Genomic DNA, 24104 nt, shown 5'->3' on the forward strand with positions numbered 1-24104 from the left:
TTAGACTTTATTTTAAAGAATCTATTTCACAAATATGCCACTTAATCTGTAAGTTTCAAAACAGCAGGGACCATATCTATCTTGTTTATGTGTTTGCACTATATCTCCAACTTATGACACAGTATTATAAAAATAGTAAGATTAAAATGATTTTAAGGGGAAAGTAAATCACCTACAGTTTAAGTAACTTAATAGCTTTTTTTGTGTATTTCTTTCCATAGACCTACATTTCTTTCTTTTATCCTGTTTTTAATTTGTTGCACTAGGTTTATTTAATCTCTAAATGTTTCTCTCACAAGTTATAAGTAATTTTCAAATCTTCAGTAACAAGTCATGCATCTCACCGATCAGAGTAACTTTTATGATACGATTAAGACACTGGAAGGGGCCACAGGGCACAAAATCAAAACAGCAAACTTTGTTTTTACTCAGGTATGATTGACATTTAAAAAAAGCTGCATATATTTAATGTATACCTCTTGATGAATCTGAAGATAAGTATACATTCATGAATATATACTGTCACCATACACAATGCCCTAAACTTATTCACTGCCCCTAAAAGGTTCTTCCCTCCCTTGGATCTACATTCTTAACTTTAACTGTAATTATAGTATATATAATTTTATGCTCTGCTTCATAATTATCATTTTCAAAGGCTGACTGAGGCGATATTATCATAATTAATTTAACAATTTCTTCATTGCTAGACACTTTTTTTCATTTATGTTTTCACTAAGATAGTTAACACCATAATGAAATATCTTGTACATATGGTTCTTTTTCCCACCTTTGTAATTAGTTCTTTGAGCTACATTCAGAAGTGATTTTCTATAACTGGATAAAGGGTACACCATAAATACACATCATGTTGGTTCTCACTATAAAATGCTAGTTTCTTCCACGTGATTATGTTAGTTTTTAAAAATGTTTTGCTAATTAAAGGAGTGTGTGGAACTTCACTATTGCCTTAATTTGAATTTCTCTTATTACTCAAAGTAAAATTTTTCCCATGTGTCAATAATTACCTGTATTTCTTTAACAGTAGATTTATATCCATAGCCAATATATCTATTAATGGTGTCCTTATTCTCATCCTTACTGAGTTCACCAGATGTTACAGATTAAGGCTTTATCTTTGGTATCAGTACAAACAGATTTCCCAATCTGTTTTTTCCTTTTATTCTTCAGTGTATACAGGTTTTAAATTGTCATTTGGGTGAACTATTTTTTTCTTTCTAACATCTTATTGCTTCAAATCTGAGAAAGCTTTCACTTATTTCTAACTCAGATAAAATTCCTTTTAATAGTCTGCTAGCTTCCTCTATATATTTTTAAATATTTATCTAAATCTATCTGAAGTTTATTTAGGGACATGAAGTAGTATAATCTTTTAAAGAAAATTTTAAATTTCCTTATTACACAAACACAAGGCTACTCTGTTTTGCTCACAAGCCGAGTGGAATCTGCCCTTGTGAGTATTTGTTAGTGGAAGGTGCTACACCGCCCACCCCCCCCACCCTACCCCCACCGCCACCTGCAACATCGTTGCTGAGTTGACCCTTCCTGTGAAGTAGCCCAGGTGAGAGCTTACAGGCCAGGGTTACAGATGGAGTCTGTGGCTGTGAGTTTTCTTGTAATTTAAATGCTTCATATACCCCAAACTTCGACCTGGAGGGTAATATGCTCTTTCCAACTGAACCAACCGGCCCAGAAAACTACACAATAGACATGACACAGGCCTACAACTGGAGTAAGCTCCTCTCTATCATCGTGTTTCAATGAAGACAACCAAGTTCATCTCTATTAAATGTTGTTGACACTGAGTAATGTTCAACCTGACCATTTTAGAGGAGCCCAAGCCAGCGCCAACCATGTTAGAATCCTGTGCAGCTGTACGCTTCCCAGTGAAACTGGTTGATAGGGAGAGGTGAATCTCAACTATCACACTGTTACTTCATCTCCAGGCTTGAAGTAACCCCGTTCTCAAATAGTAAAGGACTAAAAATAGCTTGGGTACCTTTCGGTGGGGTGGTTACAGATAAGTTACCCCAACTCCAGAAACCTCAGGCTGGACTGGGCCAGATCTAGAAATGGTAGAGTAGAATTCAGTGAGCAGGAGTCAGGATGAAGCTACACAGCCCTGCCACTGTGTGCACAGCGTGGAGGCCAGGAAGGAATTGCTGGTACAGGCTTTTTTCAAAACTCCAACCTGATTTTTATATGCAGCACAGTCACAATTAAATGCAAATTCAAGCGTACAGTTTGATGTTTTGACAACTGTATATAGTCATAGAACTGCTGCGACAATTAAGACACAGAACATTTCTATCCCCCGGGCCAGTTCCTTTGTGCTCTTTGCCACCAGTCTCCACCCTTAGCCCCCAGCCCCCGGCAAGCACTGATAGGATTTCTGTCCCTGTAGTTTTGTCTTCTAAAACACCATCCACACTGAATCATACAGTATGCTGTCATTTATGTTTGGCTTTTTTTTTTTTTTTTAAAGATTTTTATTTATTTATTGAGAGAGAAAGAGAATGGTAGAGAGAGAGCATGAGAGGGAAGAGGGTCAGAGGGAGAAGCAGACTCCCCACTGAGCAGGGAGCCCAATGCGGGACTCGATCCTGGCACTCCAGGATCATGACCTGAGCCGAAGGCAGTCGCTTAACCAACTGAGCCACCCAGGCACCCCTATGTTTGGCTTCTTTCACTTAACATAATGCTTCCAAAATTTATACATGTTGGCGAATGTTTCAGAAGTATATTTCTTTCTATTGCTGAGTAGTATTCCATCATATGGACATGCCAAAAATTATGTTACCTATTCACTAGCTGTTGGACATTTAGGTTATTTTCAGTTTGGGGTGATGATGAATAAAACTGCTTTGAACATTTATATACAGGTCTCTGTGTGGACATATGCTTTCATTTCTAGGAGCAGAAGTGTTGGGTGATAAGGTACATGCATATTTAACTTTATAAGGAACTGCCAAACTATTTTCCAAGGTGTTTGCACCAACCTGCAACCCCACTAACAATACATAAAAGAACCCAGTTGCTTTACACTTGGTATTGTCATAGTCTTTTTAATTTTGCCCATTCTAGTGGGTGTGTAGTGATATTTCATTTGCAGTTCCCTGATAACTAATGATTTTGAGCATCTTTTTATATGGTTACTGGGCATTTGCATACCTTCTTCTTTGGTGAAGTATTTTCAAATATTTTGCACATATCCCCTTTTTAAATATTATTGAGTTGTGTGAATTTATTATAAATTCTGAAAACAAGTCTTATCAGATATAAATTTGAAGAATATTTTTTCCAGTCTGTGCCTTTTCCTTAATTCTTTTAACAAAAAATTTTTAATTTTTATAAAATTAATCGATTTTTTCTTTTATGATTAGTGCTTTTTGTATCCTATTTAAAAAAAAAAAAGGATTTATTTATTTTAGAGAGAGAACACACACATGAGAGCCAGAGGAGGGGCAGAGGAAGAGGGAAAAGGAAAGAAGCAGACTCCCTGCTGAGCATGAAGCCCAAACTGGGGCTTGACCCACCACCCTGAGATCATGACCTGAGCTGAAATCAAGAGTCAGACGCTCAACCGACTGAGCCACCCAAACACCCCTTTTTGTGTCCTATTTAAGAAATCATTACCTTGGGGCGCCTGGGTGGCTCAGCTGGTCAAGCATCTACCTTCCCCTTGGGTCATGATCCCAGGGTCCTAGGATCGAGCCGGGCATCGGGCTCCCTGCTCAGTGGGCAGTCTGCTTCTCCCTTTCCCCCTGCCCCTCCTCCTGCTCATGTTCTCTCTCTCTCTCTCTCTCTCTCTCTCTCTTAAATAAATAAATAAATAAAATCTTAAAAAAAAAGAGAGAGAGAGAAATCATTTTCTTTCCAGGGACACAAAGATTTTTCCCTAAGTTTTCTTCTAGAAGGTTAGGTCCATAACCCATTTCAAATTAATCCCTGTAAATTGTGTAAAATAAAATCAAGGTTCTTTTTTTGGGGGGGGCATCTATGGATAACCAAAGGCTTTCCTTTTCTCACTGAAATCCTTTGGCATTTTTGTGGAAAATCAGTTGGCCATAGACATGTAGGTCTACTTACCCTTCTGTTTCATTTCTATCCACGTGCCATTATCATGCTATCTTCATTACTATAGCTTTACAACAATTCTTGACATGAGGTAGTCTTTCAACTTTTTTACTTTTCAAAATTGTTTGATTACTCTATGTCCTCTACAATTCCACATGTTAGAAATCGCATGCAAATTTCTATTTAAAAAAGCCTGTTGGGTACTGACTGAAATTGTGTTGAATCCATAGATCAATTTGGAAAAGAATTCACATTTTAACAACATAAGTCTTCTGATTCATGAACATATTATACCTCTCCATTTGTTTAGGTCTTCTTTAACTTTACTCAGCAATATTTTCTAGTTTTCAATGTGTAAGTCTTACAAATGTTTTGTTAAATTTATCTGTAAATATTTTTCCTCTTAATTTCAACTTCCAAGCAATCCTTCTTAATACTGATTGATTACAAGAATCTAATCCTACATTCTTGCTAAACTCACTTATTAATTCCAGCAGCTTTCTGTAGATTCTTTGGGATTTTCTACATAGACAATCATGTCCTCTACCAATTAAGATAGGTTTACATCTTCCTTTCTAATCTACATGTCCTTTATTTCTTTTTCTTGTGTTATTGCACTGCTAGGACCTAGAGTACAAGCCAGATAAGTGGTAACAGTGGACATCCTTGCCTTACTTCTGATCTTAATGGGAAAGTATGACGTAGGGCCCTTTTTTTTTTTTTTTGGTAGATGCTTTAGTAAGGTTTGAAAACTATTCCTAGTTTGCAAGAGCTTTTATCATAAACAGATGTTGAATTTTGTCAAATCTGGCAATGTGTTAATGATAACTTCCAAGATTATAGACAAAGAAAATCTGAAATGGAAGGGGGATTCAGGATCAGTCAGTTCAATCACCTAATTTACAGAAGAAGAAATGAAGGTCCACAGAGGTGAAATGACATGCTCAAAGTCACAGCTGGTTATAAAACAAACTAGATCTAATGCTTAAATCTCAAGATGCCTACACATATGCATTTTTTTATAGTTTAACTCTAGTAGAAATGAGCTAAAGCAACATCTTAGAGGTGAGAGGAAAGAAAACACAAGGATCAGAACTTCTTTGCAATTTCTGAGAAAGCGAAAGGACAATGATGTGTTTTAATTGAGGCACTAGGTTTCTAATGCAAGTGGTAATCTCTACTGCCAACTACGGGGAGGGGTCAGGGAAGAGGAGAGTATGGTCAAACAGCCAGAACTCATTACTCATTTGTCACTAACAAAGTTATTCTTTATAAACATATAAAAAAATAGGAACTCCCTGAAGATTTTCAAAGACTACATCAATTTGGTAGCAACGTTTTATCAAGCTGGTAAGACCTGTTTTGAATCTTTGATCACTTTGTGAAAACTATCTGGATTATTTTTATTAGGGTATTATGCGGTTTTGCTGTGTTTTTATAATTTAACAAAGTCCAAGAATCCCTCAAAACATCAAGGCAAGAGAAAGCAACCCTCAATGGGAGAAAACTGACCTGGGAGGTGAGGGTGATGCTTGGCTGCGACTGTAGGAGGTTGGCTTGGCTTTGCTGAGGTAGTTGCGTTAAAAGATTTTGCGCTTGCAGGAGACCTGTAAAACAAAAACGTGTCATGTCAGAAACACTAAAGATTACTTTGAACATATGGCAAAATAGAGAATAAGAAAGTGAAGTGAAAATTTCCAACTGATCTCTTGATAGTTTTATCAGTCTTAAAACTCTTAATGTTATTTGCCTAAAATTCAATCTTGTTAAATACAAACTGGGCAGAAGACATGGAACATTAAACTAAAACTGATGTATGTATTTGATACCGTGTCTGACAATCTCTCTGATCAGCCAATCCTTTTAGTAAGGAATGGATGAAAATGAAGAAGTACTCTATATAGAAGCAGCTTGAAACTCTAAAAAGAGCTCACCTTCTTAACCCAGAATCCATTAGAAACTGTCCAGTAGGTGTTGGACCAGAGAATTGTCTGGTTCATGAAAGGAGCAGGCTATCTATTAAGTGGAATAGGTATTTACGTAATGAAAGATTTTAGAATGAACCATCAAGCAGAAGAAGGCTAAAGGACAGAAATAATGAGGAATTGGTAGAGATGCACTAGTGTTTCTTGGGATGAAGCCTTGATACCCTGAATCGCTCTACACTGACTCCATTAACCAATCTTACAAACATGATTGAACTTAACTGTTTGATACAGAAGTGACATAATATTTACCACTAAAAGGCCTTGAACTTTTTTTATAACTCAAAAATCTGCGACTTCTAATATAACATCCTATCCCTTCTCAAACTTTAAGAATAAACAAATGATTGTTAGAAGCATATGCTTTTAATGCCCAGCCCACCTTTTTAAATACATTCTCAAGAAAAATTATCAAAATACTAGAAGTAATTTATGTTGAAGGATTTCATTTAGATTGTTGGCCAAACTCTTGGTTCCCCCCTAGTGACTAAACAGATGAAAGGCAGTAAAGGACGACTTCAACATGTGGTATGTGTGACCAAAAAATGTATTTTTCTTAACATGATACTGAGTTTGAAGTTAAGAGTAAATGTAGTAAAAACACTGTGCTGACGGACAGTTCTAGGGCCAGAACGACAACAGTGGATGTAGGAGCCCCCACAGGATAGCCCCATGTACGGTGGGCAGGTGCGGGGCAGGTGCGGGGGAGGCGCTCACCCTGCTGGCCCTGGGGCGTCTGGGAGATGATGAATTGCGCTGGTTGCAGGTTGGTGGTCGGATGCACCAACACAAACTGCTGCAGGTTGAGATTCTGCTGCTGAAGCTGCTGCAGCTGCTGCAGATCCTAAAAACCAGAATTAAACCACAGATTAGAGATCCTGAAATCAAAACTCCCTGAATCATACGGTTCCCAGATGATGAACTGTGGCATCCAAATAAAAAAGGGTCAATATTTTAGTCTTCCATTCTTTGGAACAGGGTGTGCCTGGGTATGTTCCCAAAGAAGAAACAAAGAAGAAACCCGGAGTGGCCATAAGGACTGACAATTTCTGTGGGTAGCTACTGCGTCATGACTTAGGCCAAACCTGATTTCCAATAGTTATTTCAAATTTCCTCAGAACAAATGGTTACAGTTGAGTGTTGTAACATGTAAAGACCAATATGGGTTTTAAAAATCAAACGAGAAAAGAATATGTTGAGTTTTTAAATATTCAATTGATTTTTCTCTTAAGTAAAAATTGAGAGCGCTGTTTGAATTTGCATCAATAAATTAAAATATCTATAACGATTCATTAAATTTAGCACCAGTCTAACTCAACTGAGAAATCAGTGTAAAAATAGATATCCACATAAAAATCCAAGTCATAGCATACTAAACTTGCTTATCTTGGCTTAGCGTTTCATAATTTTCAGTGTGTTTCCATGGCACATTACCTTATGAGAATAATATCAACATAGGGTTCTCAAATCTTACACACTAAAAACATTGTATTTGGTGATGAAGAAAGTGGCCAAAATTAAACATTATCTTGATAAAGCTTGCATATAATGGTCATAAAAATTAGTCTGACATCTTTTTTTTTTTAAGATTTTATTTATTTATTTGACAGAGAGAGACACAGCAAGAGAGGGAACACAAGCAGGGGGAGCAAGAGGGGAGAAGCAGGCTTCCCGTGGAGCAGGGAGCCCGATGTGGGGCTCGATCCCAGGATCTTGGGATCATGACCTGAGCCGAAGGCAGATGCTTAACAACTGAGCCACCCAGGCACCTCAGTCTGACATCTATTCTTTATTCATATAGTTAACTGGCTCTTTTTCAGTGTCTAGTCAAACTCTAGCTACGATGTAAATTGACTTCTGCGCTTCTGAGTCTTCTCTAGGGGGACAGAGATCATCGTCTAGCACTAGACTCGTAAGAATTCTTTGTATGACATACTGATAGGACTACTGGTACTTTTTTCCTCTCCTTGAGATAAAGGATTTCATTTACCTTTCTTCCTTGGTAGTATTGTCTATGTCTCTTAAATAACTTTTTATCATCTGTGGATACTTTGCCCTAAAATGTGAACACTGAAACCAAACAACATTCTAATGCAGTTCTGCACGGAGTTAATCACTCTGTAGCAGAGATGACGTGCCACCTCTCTCACATGAGTGGCAACATTCACTGCAGAGCACATGAAAGAACCCATGCCCGCCACAATTAGCTAATTAAAATAAATACAGTAATCCCCTGCTTCAGAAATATGCCAACTAATTATTCAAGAATTGTCACTTAATATAAAGTCAGTTATTCAAATAATCAGTTATGTGTTTATAATATCAACTCAAATAAGCAAACAAATGTATTATTTCTAGTGCAGTGGTAAGGAAGGCTACCACATACTTCCCCGATCTAGAGCTTCTCAGGTCTTTAAGGGCCCACACTAACAATCAGGAAGTAAATTTTATACTAAAGGAAACCTGCCGTTTTCTGCCTCCCCTTCGTGCCCAAGCCCCAGGAGAGACTCACCTGTGCGATCTGTATGGGCTGAGACAGGGGGATCTGCGTCATGGGCGTGGCGGCGGAGGCTGAGATGGTGGCCCCAGCAGCACTGTGCTGTTGGCTGGCGGAATGCTGCTGCACGGCCGCAGCCAGCAGCTGGGCCTGGGCCTGGGCCTGCTGGAGCAGCAACTGCTGCTGGGCTGGCGTCAAAGTAAGCTGAACAAAAGTACAACAAACAATTGGGAAGATGTGAAGGAGAAGGGCCCCTAATACAAGCCAAGCAGTATAAGACCCTAGCTGCCCAACTTCATGTGGGTAGCATGAGACTAGAACGTTCATCAGCAATCAAGCTACCATTACTAGCAGAACGGTTACATTAAAACGGTGGTCCTCACTCTGGAGTTCATCATTCAAGCTTGTCCAGGGCCCCAGGGTTCAGGCAAAAAAGTAATTAACTAGTAAGCAGGAAAAAAAAGGAAATCAGTGCTGACAGGATATGAAAAGAAATTTACACCCAACAGAACAGCAAGTGATTAGTCAGATGAATGAGGAACAAGGACGCTGGATCTGACCACGGAAAGAACTGATAAGGCCCAGCTGCTTCCCATTAGCATGAATCTCTGCCATATTCCATCATTTCCATTATGTCCGAAGATATGACTAAAGAATATGAGCTCCATTTGTTTCTTTTCCAAGGCTCCCTACAGCCCCTCCCTAACCCAGTCTTTTCTGTTATTGAAAACACTGGGTCTCTGCAACTTTACGTCCCCTTTCCAACACATTATCTCGGTGAAACAGGTGGTGATAGCCACTCTCTTTACATGCACATGAATCCTAATGCCCAGGTTTCAGAGAAGCTCCAGCCACATGAACCTGGAATCCCAAATGGCTCTTACTATTGTAGACACTTATTACCCAAAACAAACCCAAAGAGTAAAACAGGAAATGTATTTAGAGCAGATTTAAACTTGCTTTCATAACGCAACTTATTTCAAACACGAAGTAGTAAGTGTGTTTTGCCTACCTTTTGGTGGCATGATCTGATCAGACAAGAAGGAATCCTAGACTCTCTCTCCCTCTTTTGTTAAGCTTCTCTTTTTTTGGTAATCTCTATACCCCACATGGGGCTTGAACTCACTACCCTGAGATCAAGATTCACATGCTCTTCCAACTGAGCCAGCCAGGTGCCCCACCCTGGAATATATTAAGTGCATTCACTTAGTGGCACAACTCTCCTTCTAAAAGGGTCCAATACAATTCGCGCATTGGAGGCATAAGAATCAAAATCAAACCATTCAAAAACTTAATACCTATCAAGGTATATTTGATTATAAATATTTTATATAATATATAAACATACTAATCTTTATTGAGGGGATTTTTATTTTTACTTATTTTAAATTTTACTTAAATTCTATTAATTAACATATAGTATATTATTAGTTTCAGAGGTAGAGCTCAGTGACTCATCAGTTGCATATAACACCCAGTGCTCATTACATCACGTGCCCTCCTTAATGCCCATCGCCCAGTTACCCCATCCTCCCCCACTGCCCTCCAGCAACCTTCAGTTTGTTTCCGATGATTAAGAGTCTCTTATAGTTTGTTTCTATTGAGGGGATTTCTAAAATAGTTTTGCGACAATTCTTAAAAGAGCCTTTCCACTACCAAGACATACTTAACTAAAATAAAGGAAATAAAAATTTGTGTGGGTTGATGTGATGTGAATTGAACAATTAACAAATAACTCTTCCTTACCACTCTCCTAGCCTTTCTACCCACAAAATAACGTAACAGCAAATGTTTAACACTGGAAAATATTTTTGGTGTCTTAGAGCAAAGAGAGCTGAAAAGTTAAAAGTTAATATATTCATAAAGGCCAATTTATTACCAATAATAGTAAATGACATTGATCAACTGTTACGTGCCACGCACCGTTCGTTCTTTGAGTTTTACAAATATTGTTAATCTTTGTAACGATATTGTGAAATAGCATCTTACATGGATAACATCTCCATTTCACAGAAGGAAAACTGAGGCACAGGGAGATGAAGTAATTAGCCCATACAGCAAACTGCAGAGCCAGAATAGGAGACCAGAGGTTTCGTTTGAGAACATTCCACAGTAACTTAAACAAAATGTTTTTCTTTTGTAGGTACTAGTCCTTTCTTTAACTTCTACTCTGCAGCAGTATCGGAACTCCAAACCAATCTCATTCTAATTTCATCACTGTAATGGTCTCAATCACAGGATGACTCCACTGCATGATGAAGCAGCAGCTAAACTCCAAATAGGAGTTTAAAGAAGTCTTTAGCTTATCTAGAGCATCTGCAAAAGTAAGAAAAGATACCCTGAAAACGAATGACAAAGATAATTCCTTTTTCAGAGCTGCCTACAGTATAGAAAATGCCTTAAAGAAAACAGTGCCAGGCACAGCAAACTGTTCTAACCGAAGCATTGGCCAGTGGCCGCTGTGACACAAAGAAAGCTTACTAGAATTCTCCCAGTGAAGACTCACCCCAGTTATCTGTCCTCCGGCCAGCATGAGCTGGGTCTGGGGGATGGCTGCTTGCACTGAAGGCTGCTGGGAGGGCTGGCTGGGCTGCTGGGAGTCCCCCGATTCTTCATTAGATTTAGACTGAGGTGGGTGGGTGGTGGTGGGAAGGAATAAGAGATTTCAAATAATTGATTAAAAAACCTATACTTATAACTCCATATTTTAAGAATTATTTACAACATGGATTTATCTAGTCATGAGTTTTCTGGTTTCATTCTTTTCCTTTCCTATATCTGTATTTTCCTAATTTTAACACAGTAAGTTTTTAGACTTTTTTTCCTTTAAAAATCACATTTATTATTTGTTGTTTTCTAACTATAAAAGAAATGATCAAATATGGAACACATAAAAGTAGAAAATAAAATAGAAAAATTATCCACAATACAAGTTTTTGGTGCAGACTTTTTGTTCCAATGCCAGCGAAGCTGCAATTACAACTTTTAAGAAGAAAAAATAATTGGGTCCTGCACAAATCAACCGGATTGTTTAGAAACCCCAATCCTCAACTTTGGAAATAAGGAGAAAGGGAAGAGCACATTCTCAATCCATCTCTACATTAGACCCTCCATCCCAACATTCTGAGATGTATTCTGGTGGTCAGCCTGAAACTTCCTTATATATCATCTCACAGACTGGTTACTTGACCTACAGAACTTTTCATCTAATATTTAAAATAACTGTAAATTTAGCATCTCCCATCAAGTAACACACAAATTTAGAGGGAAAATGCTGCAGTCAAGAGGGAAAGAGGACACAGTCCTAAAAGGGACACTAAGGGGAAATTTTATGGTAATTAAAACTGGTTATGCAGAACATTAAAATTCTGCATAGATTTGCATACTTCCCACCACCTGTTTTGGGGACCGCAGCAAGGCTAATTAACATAAAGGCTCTGATTAATTCTGCCAGTCACTGAGAGAGAATTACAGGGCAGGACTGTAAACACGCCGTACTGGAGACACAGTCTGTTTGCCAACATCTCTCTAAGGGATAGAAGTTTACCATGGCAACCAAGGCAATTTTCTGCCTCCTCTCCCTCAGAAAGGAAGGTCACATTTTCTCCTTTTCTCTTCTCTTCTCCCTTCCATGTGTTACTAGGTCCATATTCCACTGGGTTTCATGGAATGCTCAACCCAAGGTCTTTAGTCATTAGCAACACTGAAATCAATCTTCTAGAATAGGGTTTTCTCCTCTTGACTGTTAGTAACCCAAACACTATAACGAAAGGAAGCAGCAGATCGAATGAACTATGGAGTAATGCATAATAACTGAACTTTGCATGTTTTACCATATGGTTTGTATCAGCAAAGTAGCCAGATTTAAATTTTGTTTTTAAAATTTTGTATGAAGCCCATCAATGACTATAACAGGTTTAGTTACAAACCTTAGAATCAGCATTTTAGAGCACAGAGGAACCTTGGCAAGCTTCTAAACGTCCCTACCTAAATAAATGTAAGAGAAAAGGAACCCCAGGAGGTTAAGTGACTTGCTAAAGGTCACACAGCTAGTTAGTGGCAGAGTGAGAATGTAAACCTAAGACCTTTGTATCTCAGTCCAGTGTTCTTTCCTCTACACTATAAAATGACAAATAAAAGACATCTGGAAACAAAAAGGCATTAAGATTTATCTGGCTTTGTGTTTAGGTATGTGTTATCACTGTATAACTTAGAAACAGTTTACTAAACTTACGTATCCACCTCTAAAAGTACACTTTTCTTGTTCACCTTTTGTCATTCACAGTAGAATATGAACTGAATTTTCATTAATGTCAATGATTATCATTATTTGGAACTTAATGACATTAGGTAATAAAAAAAGGTAATTACTTCTAAATATTTCCTCTTATAAAATTATTGCATGCTCATTATAAAAAATCCGAAAAATATGGTAAAAACATGTAAAACTGATCCATAATCCCATGACCCAGCTTACCTGTACATTTAAAGACTGAGCAGCAGCCTGTAAACTTGTTCCAGCGAGCTGGACCTAAAAGTAATCAGGTAAAGTTCTAGTCTGATACTGTTGACATCCATCATTATAAGTTGACATCAACAAGTATTTCAAGAATCTCTACTACGTGCATGTCACTGAGTTAGAGCTGAGAACACAAAAAGGCCTATCTTACAGGGTTAAAACTTTATGGACAAGCTCACAGTTCCTCTACCTCCCACCAGGAAATGCTGTTAACATTTCTTTTCTAAAAATGTTTTCCCACACTAAACTAGCATCATCAGACATGCCATACTATCTTAGGCATTCCTTATATAACATCCTGTTTGTGTTCACTGGACATTTAGATTCTAAAAACTTAATTCACTTTCCATTGTATTAAAGAACACATAAGAACAAGCTACTTATATACATTATTTTTATCATTATAAACAATCAGAATAATTTACTCATTCTAATTTCAAAATTTTCATGTACATATCAGAGTAAAAACCTTACATATATATACACAGTCAAGTTCTTAAAACATCTATAGTCATAATTCAAAACTGCTGGCTGAAATAAAGAATCTGTCTTATAAACCACACATTGAAAGTGTCATAATATTTATTTAATACATTTCATGCATTCAGAAAGCTAAAACCATGATTATAGTAGAATAAGAATCATTATTTGACAACCATGTTAATTATAACTGATTCTGGCAAGTGTCATCAATGGGTGATGCTCTAATGGGTGAAATCTGAGGAATAACATGATAGTTACATATTGTCAACTCTCTCTCCATAGATATTTACTAATTACAAAAGGTAATTAAAAGACACATGTGCCTTCTGGTATGATCCACTAAGAACACAGCATTACTTATGTTGTATTCCTCCCCAAACCCAAACTGAGCAACACTATACAAAATAACTAGTCTGTATTCTTCAAAAATGTCAATATCTTGAAAACAAAGAAAGACTATGTTGAGAGAGAAAGAATATAAACTAGGGTAGAATAAATGGAAGCCTAAATTAGAATGGCAGCAGTCAGCATAAAAAGTAGTTAACATGAGAGGCATTCCAAGGCACTACATAGGATCCTGGCAAATGAATGGATATACATAAAGAAAAAAGTCATGAATTATTCCAGGGTTCAAATCTGAGAGATTGGAAAAATGGTAGTGTCATTGACAGGAAGCCAATAAGTTCCATTTTGGATATATCACACAGCATCAAGGTTTCCTAAAGTTAAATATAAGTGTTGATATGGAGCTCAGGATAGAGTTCAGAGCTAAAGTGAACAGAATGGTGCCCTTTATTTAAAACTAATAGTCCTGTTAGTAGATAAGAGCCCTCAGAAACAAACCTAGACATTTGCAGAGAACATATCTTAGATGCAGTGTAATCAAGGGAGGATTATCTGAAAAGACAGTATGTTTAAAACCCAAAGGCTAGGGGTGCCTGGGTGGCTCAGTCGGTTAGGCGTCTGCCTTTGGCTCAGGTCATGATCTCAGGGTCCTGGGATCGAGCCCCTGCATCGGACTCCCTGCTCAGCAGGAAGCCTGCTTCTCCCTCTCCCCGAATTGTGTTCCCTCTCTCGCTCTGTCTCTGTCAAATAAATAAAATCTTAAAAAAAAATTATAAGACCCAAAGGCTAAAAATTCCACCAAAGAGCCAGAGGAAAGAGTTTTGGGTACAAAGATTTAAAGGAGATAAAGTTTCTATGTGATTTTATTTAAATCATGCTGTTTCTGGGGAGACGTTTGTTGAGGAAGAGGACAGTTACAGGTCTTAAAGTAGCTCCTCATGGATTATTTCTGGAATTTGAAATTTATACTATAGTTGTATAAAAGAATGCTGTTTTTAGGAAAAATGTGATGAAGTATTTAGAAGTAGAAGGTCACAGTGACTGCAACTTACTCTAAAATGATTTAAAAAATATGTATATATATATATTTTTAGAAGATTTTATTTATTTATTTGACAGAGAGAGAGACACAGCGAGAGAGGGAACACAAGCAGGGGGGGTGGGAGAGGGAGAAGCAGGCTTCCCACTGAGCAGGGAGCCTGATGTGGGGCTCGATCCCAGGACCCTGGGACCATGACCTGAGCTGAAGGTCTGAGCTTCAGCTTAACGACTGAGCCACCCAGGCGCCCCTGTATATACATTTTTTTATATGTGTGTTTGTACACCCACATGCACACACACACACACACACACACAGAGCAAAGACAGTAAACAGTAATAGTTGGTGATTCTAAGTGAAGGGCTTTCAATTGAAAACTGTTCTATAGTTATAACTTTTCTATAGATTTGAAAATTTTCAAAATAGAAAGTTGAAAATAAAAAGTGAGAGCATCCTTTTACCACTTCATTTAGCTACCTCCCAACATCCTTCAAAACTTAGCTCAAAAGTCATCCTCTCTATGATAAATGTCTTAGAGATTATACAGGATGAGCTAATTATTTCTACCTCTCTATTCCCATACAACTTTACCATTGACTTATTCAGTAAATAATTACTTAACATCTATTATAATTTGCGCTCTTTGCAAAATGCTAGGATAAAGATAAATAAGAAAAGGTTCCCATTTTCATGGAACTTATGGGGTGACAGATCTAAGGTCATCTACTTTGTATATGTGTACACACATTTATAATTATTTTAAGGAAAAGGTCAGAGTATGAACCTGGTCAATAAGAGGGCTAGAAATAGAAGGTAAGTGTCACATTCATGTTAATTATGTGTCTAATCAGATGGTGAGCAATTCTGAGGGGACTGACATCTTGATGGAGAATTCAGTGATGTCATGATTTCATATCAAATTCACTGATTTAAAGTCCTTTGGTTTAGGGGATATTGAAGATTCAATGATTTTGGTAATCAGCTGGAGGCCTTGGAGCTGAGTAAGAGTTGTACTCTTAGAATTTGGATCCAATAGAGAAAAGACTGCATATTATCTATGTACCTTTGGGGATTTTTTAATACGTTTTGACCATCACAAATTTAAGCCAGATAGGGGCTTAATATGTACCACATACATTGACTAACAAAAATGTTATTCCCCTAAGAAACCAGAAAACTTGTTGGAGGCTGTAAATGTTTTTATTTTTTAATTTTAATTTTGTTTTTTAAAGATTATTTATTTATTTGAGAGAGAGAGAGAGTGCACAGAGTGAGAGGGAGAAGCAAACTCCCTGCTGAGCAGAGAGCCTGATGTGGGGCTCAATCCCAGAACCCTGAGATCATGACCTGAGCTAAAGGCAGATGCTTAACCAACTGAGCCACCCAGGTGCCCCTAACAAATGTTTTTAGAAGAAAATCGACATGAAAATAACATTTTTGGTTTTCTATAATATATTCTTAAATTATTTTAGATGCTAAATCATCTTAATATTTTATCTAGAAGTTTCATATAGAAGTTTCTCTACTTTGAAAAACACAAAGTCACGCACCTGAGCAAAAGTGTGTCACAGCTAGGGCCTCACTCCAGTATAGGAGACGCTAATTGCTGCCTGCATAGTAATCCTTTGAATTTGTGAATAATTGGGCTTTAGAGGACCTTTCTAAAATTGTACCTATTTCATGTGCAGGTGCTTCTTTTATATAAAGTTCAGGTCGTCTAAAGACAGAATTTATGAGCTCAGAAGACATATGAAGACACATTTTATGAAGACATATTCTGAACTCAGAGCCTAACACAGGTCTTGGGCAATGGTGGCTACATCCTTTTGGATGACTCTGTAATCTACTACCTTCAGTGAGCCATCACAGACCCACAGTGACAAAAACAGTAACCCAGTTAAGTGCATTCCATTCATAACAAAGAATTCTTTTTTTCACAAAGCTGTGAGGTCAATAGCTATAGAGTCAATTAAACTAAGAATCCAGACTAACCATTCAAAAGGACACAATCAGATGTGATCAGCACCAGGCTTTAATCATTTTAAAAAGTCCCACATACTGAAATAACTTCCCCAGGCCTTAACATTCCATGCCTCCAGTTTTTACTCTCCCTTATGGTTGAGCAGAGCATCTACCTGATGGAGATGTCCAAGGAAAGCCTGGGCCTGGGCTGTTGAAATTGCTCCTCCAACAGGCACAGGCTGCTTCTGAAAGTCCAGACCATTGGTTTGTGTGCCTAGAAAGCAAGCAAAAGCATGTAACTATTAAAAACAAACTCGACTTCAGTCATGAGCATTTATCAGGTATCTATTTTGTATAAGTACTTTCTTAAGTACCTCCATGGATGAGAGGGATTTAAAAGAAAGCTAAGATACAGTAAAATGTTTTCTCCTCTGAAGGGAGGACTGTAGGGCAAGTAAATGAACACAAAGCTTAAGAAACAAACAAAAATATAAATAATGACTTCTAATCGTAAGACGGTGTTACAGAATTCAGAAGTGATGCAGTGATTGGGGTCAGAAAAGCATGGCACTTTACAAGCATTAAGGAAGAGATTATTATCACTACTACTATGTAAAGAATGGTATAGACAGACTTCCAAGGAGGAACTGAAGCTCTCTTCTGGTCTCCCCCTTCTCAAGATTTCTTCTGCCCATGAAATTCACTAGTGACTTTGCAAGATGATTTATTCTTAACTTATACTTTTAATATATGACAATCTGATGGCAAAAACAACCATTTACATGATAAACAAAATAGTTTTACTAATTTCTTGAATCCTAAAGCATATATCTAATTAGCAAGAGCCCTGCTGTAATTACAATCTTCCAAATGTTATGCCTGTGTGTTTTAACCACTTATGCTGCAATCTGATGCTAGAAATAGGACCAATTTATGGAAAGACATATTATCCTAATATTCAGAAATATTTTTTAAGGATATAATACATTGTTTACAAACTAAAATATCCAGATATTATTTAGAAATTACCAGAATTCCTTGTACTCAATAAAATGTAACAGACTACAGGAACCTGCAAGAACCACTGAGGCGCATGAATGTGGTACTGAACTTCCATTTCCTACCACCCAAACAACCCATCTGCCCATCCTCACTCCTGTGTGTACACACATGGAGCACACCAGTCAGGACAGGATAAACCAGAACCTTAAGGTAGTATTTCTAAATGGCTACTCACTTCTGCCATTATATATCCTAACTAACTTCTAGCAAATGTATCATTTTAATAAGAATAATGAGGTAGATTATATGACTCAAAAGAACTATTTAAGGTTTCCTTGAGATAATTATAGAAGGAGTGTCTATACATTTCACCTGCTTAAAACCTCATAGTGATTGTTCTTTTATGGTTTTTTCCTAGCTTCCCATAAATAGAAAATGAAAGAACTATCTAGACATATACATTTAATGAAATTAAAAGGGTATACAGTTGTGTCAGGTAATGAGAAACTAGTATGAAATAAAATTTAAATTAGGGTCACTTTCATAGGCCACATATAGAAGCTTCATTATTTTAAAGTTACATGTTTTGTCATTAGTTGCTCTCTATTTCTATGTAGAAAATCATTACTTAGGTTGATTTTAAAATTGTGCATCCTTAGAGAATTATGCTCAATATATATTACATAAATCCACAAGGCTATATGAAGATGAGATTTTGAAAAACAGAGACAAGCACTTAGAGATTAACACATCACCAATACAGGAAGTCTTCCAGAACCAAATATTTCACTCTCATGGAGACCATGAAAATTCTACACATTGGTTCCACTTTCAAGTTGCCACAAAAATGATATACCCCTTGTAACTCACAAAACACTATACAACAAGACTGACTGATTTCTATCCCTGGTAGAGAGTCTACTATAGTGGCCTACAGGTAATACTATTTAAGTGCCCTGGCTCTCCCATCTTGGGGAGATGCATAAACGCATAGAACCCAAAGCTAGTAAAGTAAAAGAACATTCTTGGACAACAATTCAGATAAACAGAGATTTAAGATGCAAAAGCAGGTACTTATTTAAGTAAAATTCTGAGGCTCCACGAGGTCAGGGATGGAAGAAAGGATCTATCACATAGAAATCATTCTTGTAAATTATAAAGACCTAAACTGGGCTAAAAGGAAACAAGAGGGGAACAGACAGACAGACAGACAGACACACACACACATATGCACACATCCGACTTGAGTTTGAAGCCAGTACAGGGAGATAAGGTTGCTGTGAGCCAAAACCAAATGTGTGTCAGAGAAAATAGAACATCCAAATAAGGAAATGGGAGAATTAACAGGATGGGAGAGAAGGTGAATGATGTAAGAAGATTAAAGTAACACATACAGAATTTGAGAAACCCCAAAACATGTAAGAAAAGTGATCCAGGGGTGCCTGGGTGGCTCAGTTGGTTAAGCAACTGCCTTCGGCTCAGGTCATGATCCCAGGGTCCTGGGATCGAGCCCCGCATTGGGCTCCCTGCTCGGTGGGAAGCCTGCTTCTCCCTCTCCCACTCCCCCTGCTTGTGTTACCTCTCTTGCCGTCTCTCTCTGTCAGTTAAATAAATAAAATCTAAAAAAAAAAAAAAAGTGATCCCGAAGGCATTTAGAAATAACAAAGGCCAGAGCTAAAGATTCTATAAGGTTGCCACAAGAACAGTGTTACTGAGGTGAACCTCAGAGATCTTGAATCCAACCTCCTTATTTTATTGGTGAAGAAACTGATTAAGGAATCTGAAGTGACTTGTTCAAAATGTCATAGCTAGTTAGTGGAAGAGCCAATACAAGGATGGGGTCCCCTGATTCTGTGTAATTACTCACAGAGAAGTGATAGCTGAAATTGGGAGTAAAAACGTCAATCAATTAAGAGTGGATATAGAGAAAAGAAGCCTGAAAATAAGAGGGCACCCACATTAGGAGATGTAAAGACAAAGAGAACCAGAGAGGAAGCAGTTAGAAAACAGGGAGGGAAAAAAAAAATCCCTCAGGACTAGTGTGCTTCAGAAGCCAGGCAAAAGAAAGCTACAAGGATGGGGTAGTTTACTACTGTCAAGTGGCACAGAATAGGACAAAATACTGGAAAAGAAATTAATCCAAAGAGAATTGATGAAAGGCAGTAATAAAGGAAGGCCAAAACTTAATGAAATAGGAAAAAAAAAACACATAATAGAAACACCAACTTGGTTCTTTCAAAAGAATCATATAGCTTACAATCTTCCAGTAAGATTGAAGAAAAAAATAAAAGAGAAGGAGCAAATAATTTAAGGATAACAGAAAGAAGGACATAATGAAAAAATGTTCTGGATACTAAAAAGAGGATATCATGAACCAATAAAATATATGCCAATAAAATTAAAACTTAGAAATGGATTACTCTCTAGAAAATATCAAGACTGACTCAAGAAGAAATAGAAAATCCCAAGGGTCCTACAGCATTTGAAGAAATTTAATTTGTACGTAAAAATCTTCCCAAAAGGAAAAATGAAAACCTAGAAAATTTTACTCTGTTTGCTTCCAGAAATCCAAGGGACAAGTAATTCCAATCTTACACAACTTTCCCAGAGTATGGGGAAAATGGGGAAACAATTCCTAACTCATTTTATGAGATCAGCATAAACTCACTACCAAAACCTGACAAAGATGAGTATAAAAAAGAAGGAAAACAAATACATGCCAGTTTAACTCACAAATATACATAAAAATATCCTAAATAGTACTAGAAAAAATAATCCTATAAGGTAAAATATTTGGGGTTTTGAGGTTAAAAAAAATCACTGTGATTCACCACATTCATTGAAGGGGAGAAATCATATAATTGACTCAAAGGATGAAGAAAATACTTAGATAAAATTCAATATCCACTTATGATAAAAATTCTAGGCATAGGAACAGAAAGAAACTTCCTTAACTTGATAAAGAGTAACATTAAAAGCATTCCCTTTAAGATTAAGAATAAGATAAGGATGCCAGCTACTGGAAGGCTCAGGCAACAAGAAAAGAAAATACACCAGTTGGGAAAAGAAACAAAACTTTCTTTTCAGATGATGTGATAATGTATATAGAGTATCCTAAGGAATCTAATGATCTATTTCTAGAATAAGAGAGTTTAATAAGGGGATCTAATCAATTTGGACATAAGTAAGATGTTGGAACTGGAATTCAGAATAATGATTAAAAAGATACTAGCTGGGCTTGAAAAGAGCAAAGAAGACACTACAGAATCCCTTTCTGGAGAATTAAAAGAACTAAAATCTAATGAAGTTGAAATAAAAAAGGCTATTAATGAGATGCAGTAAAAAATGGAGGCTCTAACTCCTAGGATAAATGAGGCAGAAGAGAGAATTAGTGATATAGAAGACCAAATGACAGAGAATAAAGAAGCTGAGAAAAAGAGAGATAAACAACTACTGGACCATGAGAGGAGAATTTGAGAGATACCATGGAGTGAAACAGTGTTAGAATAATTGGGATACCAGAAGAGAGAGAGAGAGGCAGAAGGTATACTGGAGCAAATTATAGCAGAGAACTTCCCTAATCTGGGGAAGGAAACTGGCATCAAAATCCAGGAGGCAGAGAGAACCCCCCTCAAAATCAGTAAAAATAGGTCAACAATCCCAACATATAATGGTGAAACTTACAAATCTCAGAGACAAAGAGAAAATCCTGAAAGCAGCTTGGGACAGAGATCTGTAACCTACAAAGGTAGAAACATTAGATTGGTAGCAGACCTATCCATGGAGACCTGGCAGGCCAGAAAGGACTGGCATGATATATTCAGGGCGCTAAGTGAGAAAAATATGCAGCCAAGAATACTTTATCCAGCTAGGATGTCATTCAAAATAGGAGAGATAAGAAGCTTCCAGGACAAACAGAAACTAAAAGAACTTGTGATCACCAAACCAGCCCTATGAGAAATATTAAAAGGATCTTCTAAGCAAAGAGAGAGCCCAAAAGTAACATAGACCAGAAAGGAACAGAGACAGTCACTTTACAAGTAATACAATGGCACTGAATTCATATCTTTCAATAATTACTCTGAATGTAAATGGGCTAAATGCCCCAATCAAAAGACACAGAGTATCAGATTGGATAAAAAAGCAAGACCCATCTATATGCTGTCTGCAAGAGACTCATTTTAGACCCAAAGACACCACCAGATTGAAAGTGAGGGGGTGGAAAACCATTTATCATGCTAATGGACATCAAAAGAAAGCTGGGGAGGCAATTCCTATATCAGAAAATTAGATTTTAAACCAAAGACTGTAATAAGAAACGTATTATAATTAGAAGTTCTAACAATTATAAATACTTATGCCCCTAACACGAGAGCAGCCAATTACATGTCAATTAATAACAAAACTAAAGAAACACATCAATAATAATACAATCAATAGTAGGGGATGTTAACACCACCCCCCTCACTGCAATGGACAGATCACCTAAGCAGAAGGTCAACAAGGAAATAAGGGCTTTGAATGACACACTGGACAAGATGGACTTCACAGATATATTCAAAACATTACATCCTAAAGCAACAGAATACACATTCTTCTCCAGTGCACATGGAACATTCTCCAGAATAGATCACATAATGGGTCACAAATCAGGTCTCAACTGATACCAAAAGACTGGGATCATTACTTGCATATTTTCAGACCACAGTGCTTTGAAACTGGAACTCAATCACAAGAGGAAATTTGGAAAGAACTCATATACATGGAGGCTAAAGAGCGTCCTACTAAAGAAGGAATGGGTAAACCAGGAAATTAAAGAAGAATTAAAAAAATTCATAGAAACAAATGAAAATGACAACTGTTCAAAATCTTTGGGATGTAGCAAAGGCAGTCCTAAGAGGGAAGTATATAGCACTACAAGCCCTTCTCACGAAACAAATAAGGTCTCAAAAACACAAACAAACCTTACGCCTAAAGGAGCTGGAGAAAGAACAGCAAAAAAAGCCTAAACCAAGCAGGAGAAGAGAAGTAATAAAGATTAGAGCAGAAATCAATTAAATAGAAACCAAAAGAACAGTAGAACAGATCAATGAAACTAGAAGCTGGTTCTTTGAAAGAATTAATAAGGGGCGCCTGGGTGGCTCAGTTGTCGTTAAGTGTCTGCCTTCAGCTCAGGTCTTGATCCCAGGGTCCTGGAATCGAGCCCCGCATTGGGCTCCCTGCTCCGCGGGAAGCCTGCTTCTCCCTCTCCCACTCCCCTTGCTTGTGTTCCCTCTCTCACTGTGTCTCTCTCTGTCAAATAAAAAAATAAAATCTTAAAAAAAAAAGAATTAATAAGATTATAAACACCTGGCCAGATTTATCAAAATAAAAGAGAAATGACCCAAATAAATAAAACCATGAATGAAAGAGGAGAGATCACAACCAACACCAAAGAAATACAAAAAATTATAAGAACGTATTATGAGCAACTATAATGCCAACAAATTAGATAGTCTGGAAGAAATGGATGCATTCCTAGAGACGTATAAACTACCAAAACTAAACCAGGAAGAAACAGAAAACCTGAACAGACCCATAACCAGCAAGGAAATTGAAGCAGTAATCAAAATCTCCCAACAAATAAGAGCCCAGGGCCAGATGGCTTCCCAGGGGAATTCTACCAAACATTTAAAGAATTAATATCTATTCTTCTGCAGCTCTTTCAAAAAATAGAAATGGAAGGAAGACTTCCAAACTCTATTATGAGGCCAGCATTACCTTGATCCCAAAACCAGACAAAGACCCCACCAAAAAAGGAGAATTACAGACCAATATCCCTGATGAACATGGATGCCAAAATTCTCACCAAAATAGTAGCCAATAGGATCCAACAGTACATTAAAAGGACTATTCAGGGGCGCCTGGGTGGCTCAGTCGCTTAAGCGTCTGCCTTCAGCTCAGGTCATGATCCCAGGGTCCTGGGATTGAGCCCCGCATCATGCTCTCTGCTCAACGGGGAGCCTGCTTCTACCTCTCCCTCTGCCGCTCCCCCTGCTTGTACTCTCTCTATCTCTCTGTCAAATAAATAAAATCTTAAAAAAAAAAAAAAACTGCTCTCATAAAAAAAAATTCTTTTCAAAAACAAAGGACTATTTACCTCGACCAAGTGGGATGTATTCCTTGGCTGCAAGG

The 24104-nt window shown here is 37.4% G+C and overlaps 1 protein-coding gene across 10 annotated transcripts in view; it reads right to left on the reverse strand.

The window, feature by feature from the left end:
* POU2F1 (POU class 2 homeobox 1) overlaps nucleotides 1–24104 on the reverse strand; it is a 162510-nt gene that overhangs the window by 24810 nt on the left and 113596 nt on the right. For all 10 annotated transcript variants that reach the window (XM_027610566.2, XM_027610567.2, XM_027610570.2 and 7 more), the window contains 6 exons: nucleotides 17102–17202; nucleotides 13058–13111; nucleotides 11087–11206; nucleotides 8596–8784; nucleotides 6801–6927; nucleotides 5611–5705 (listed from right to left, as the gene is read on the reverse strand). In XM_027610566.2, coding sequence (XP_027466367.1) covers nucleotides 5611–5705; nucleotides 6801–6927; nucleotides 8596–8784; nucleotides 11087–11206; nucleotides 13058–13111; nucleotides 17102–17202 — 686 coding nt within the window. The remainder of the gene's footprint in view (nucleotides 1–5610; nucleotides 5706–6800; nucleotides 6928–8595; nucleotides 8785–11086; nucleotides 11207–13057; nucleotides 13112–17101; nucleotides 17203–24104) is intronic.

This window comes from Zalophus californianus, chromosome 10, assembly GCF_009762305.2.
Source record: "Zalophus californianus isolate mZalCal1 chromosome 10, mZalCal1.pri.v2, whole genome shotgun sequence".
Taxonomy (NCBI): domain Eukaryota; kingdom Metazoa; phylum Chordata; class Mammalia; order Carnivora; family Otariidae; genus Zalophus; species Zalophus californianus.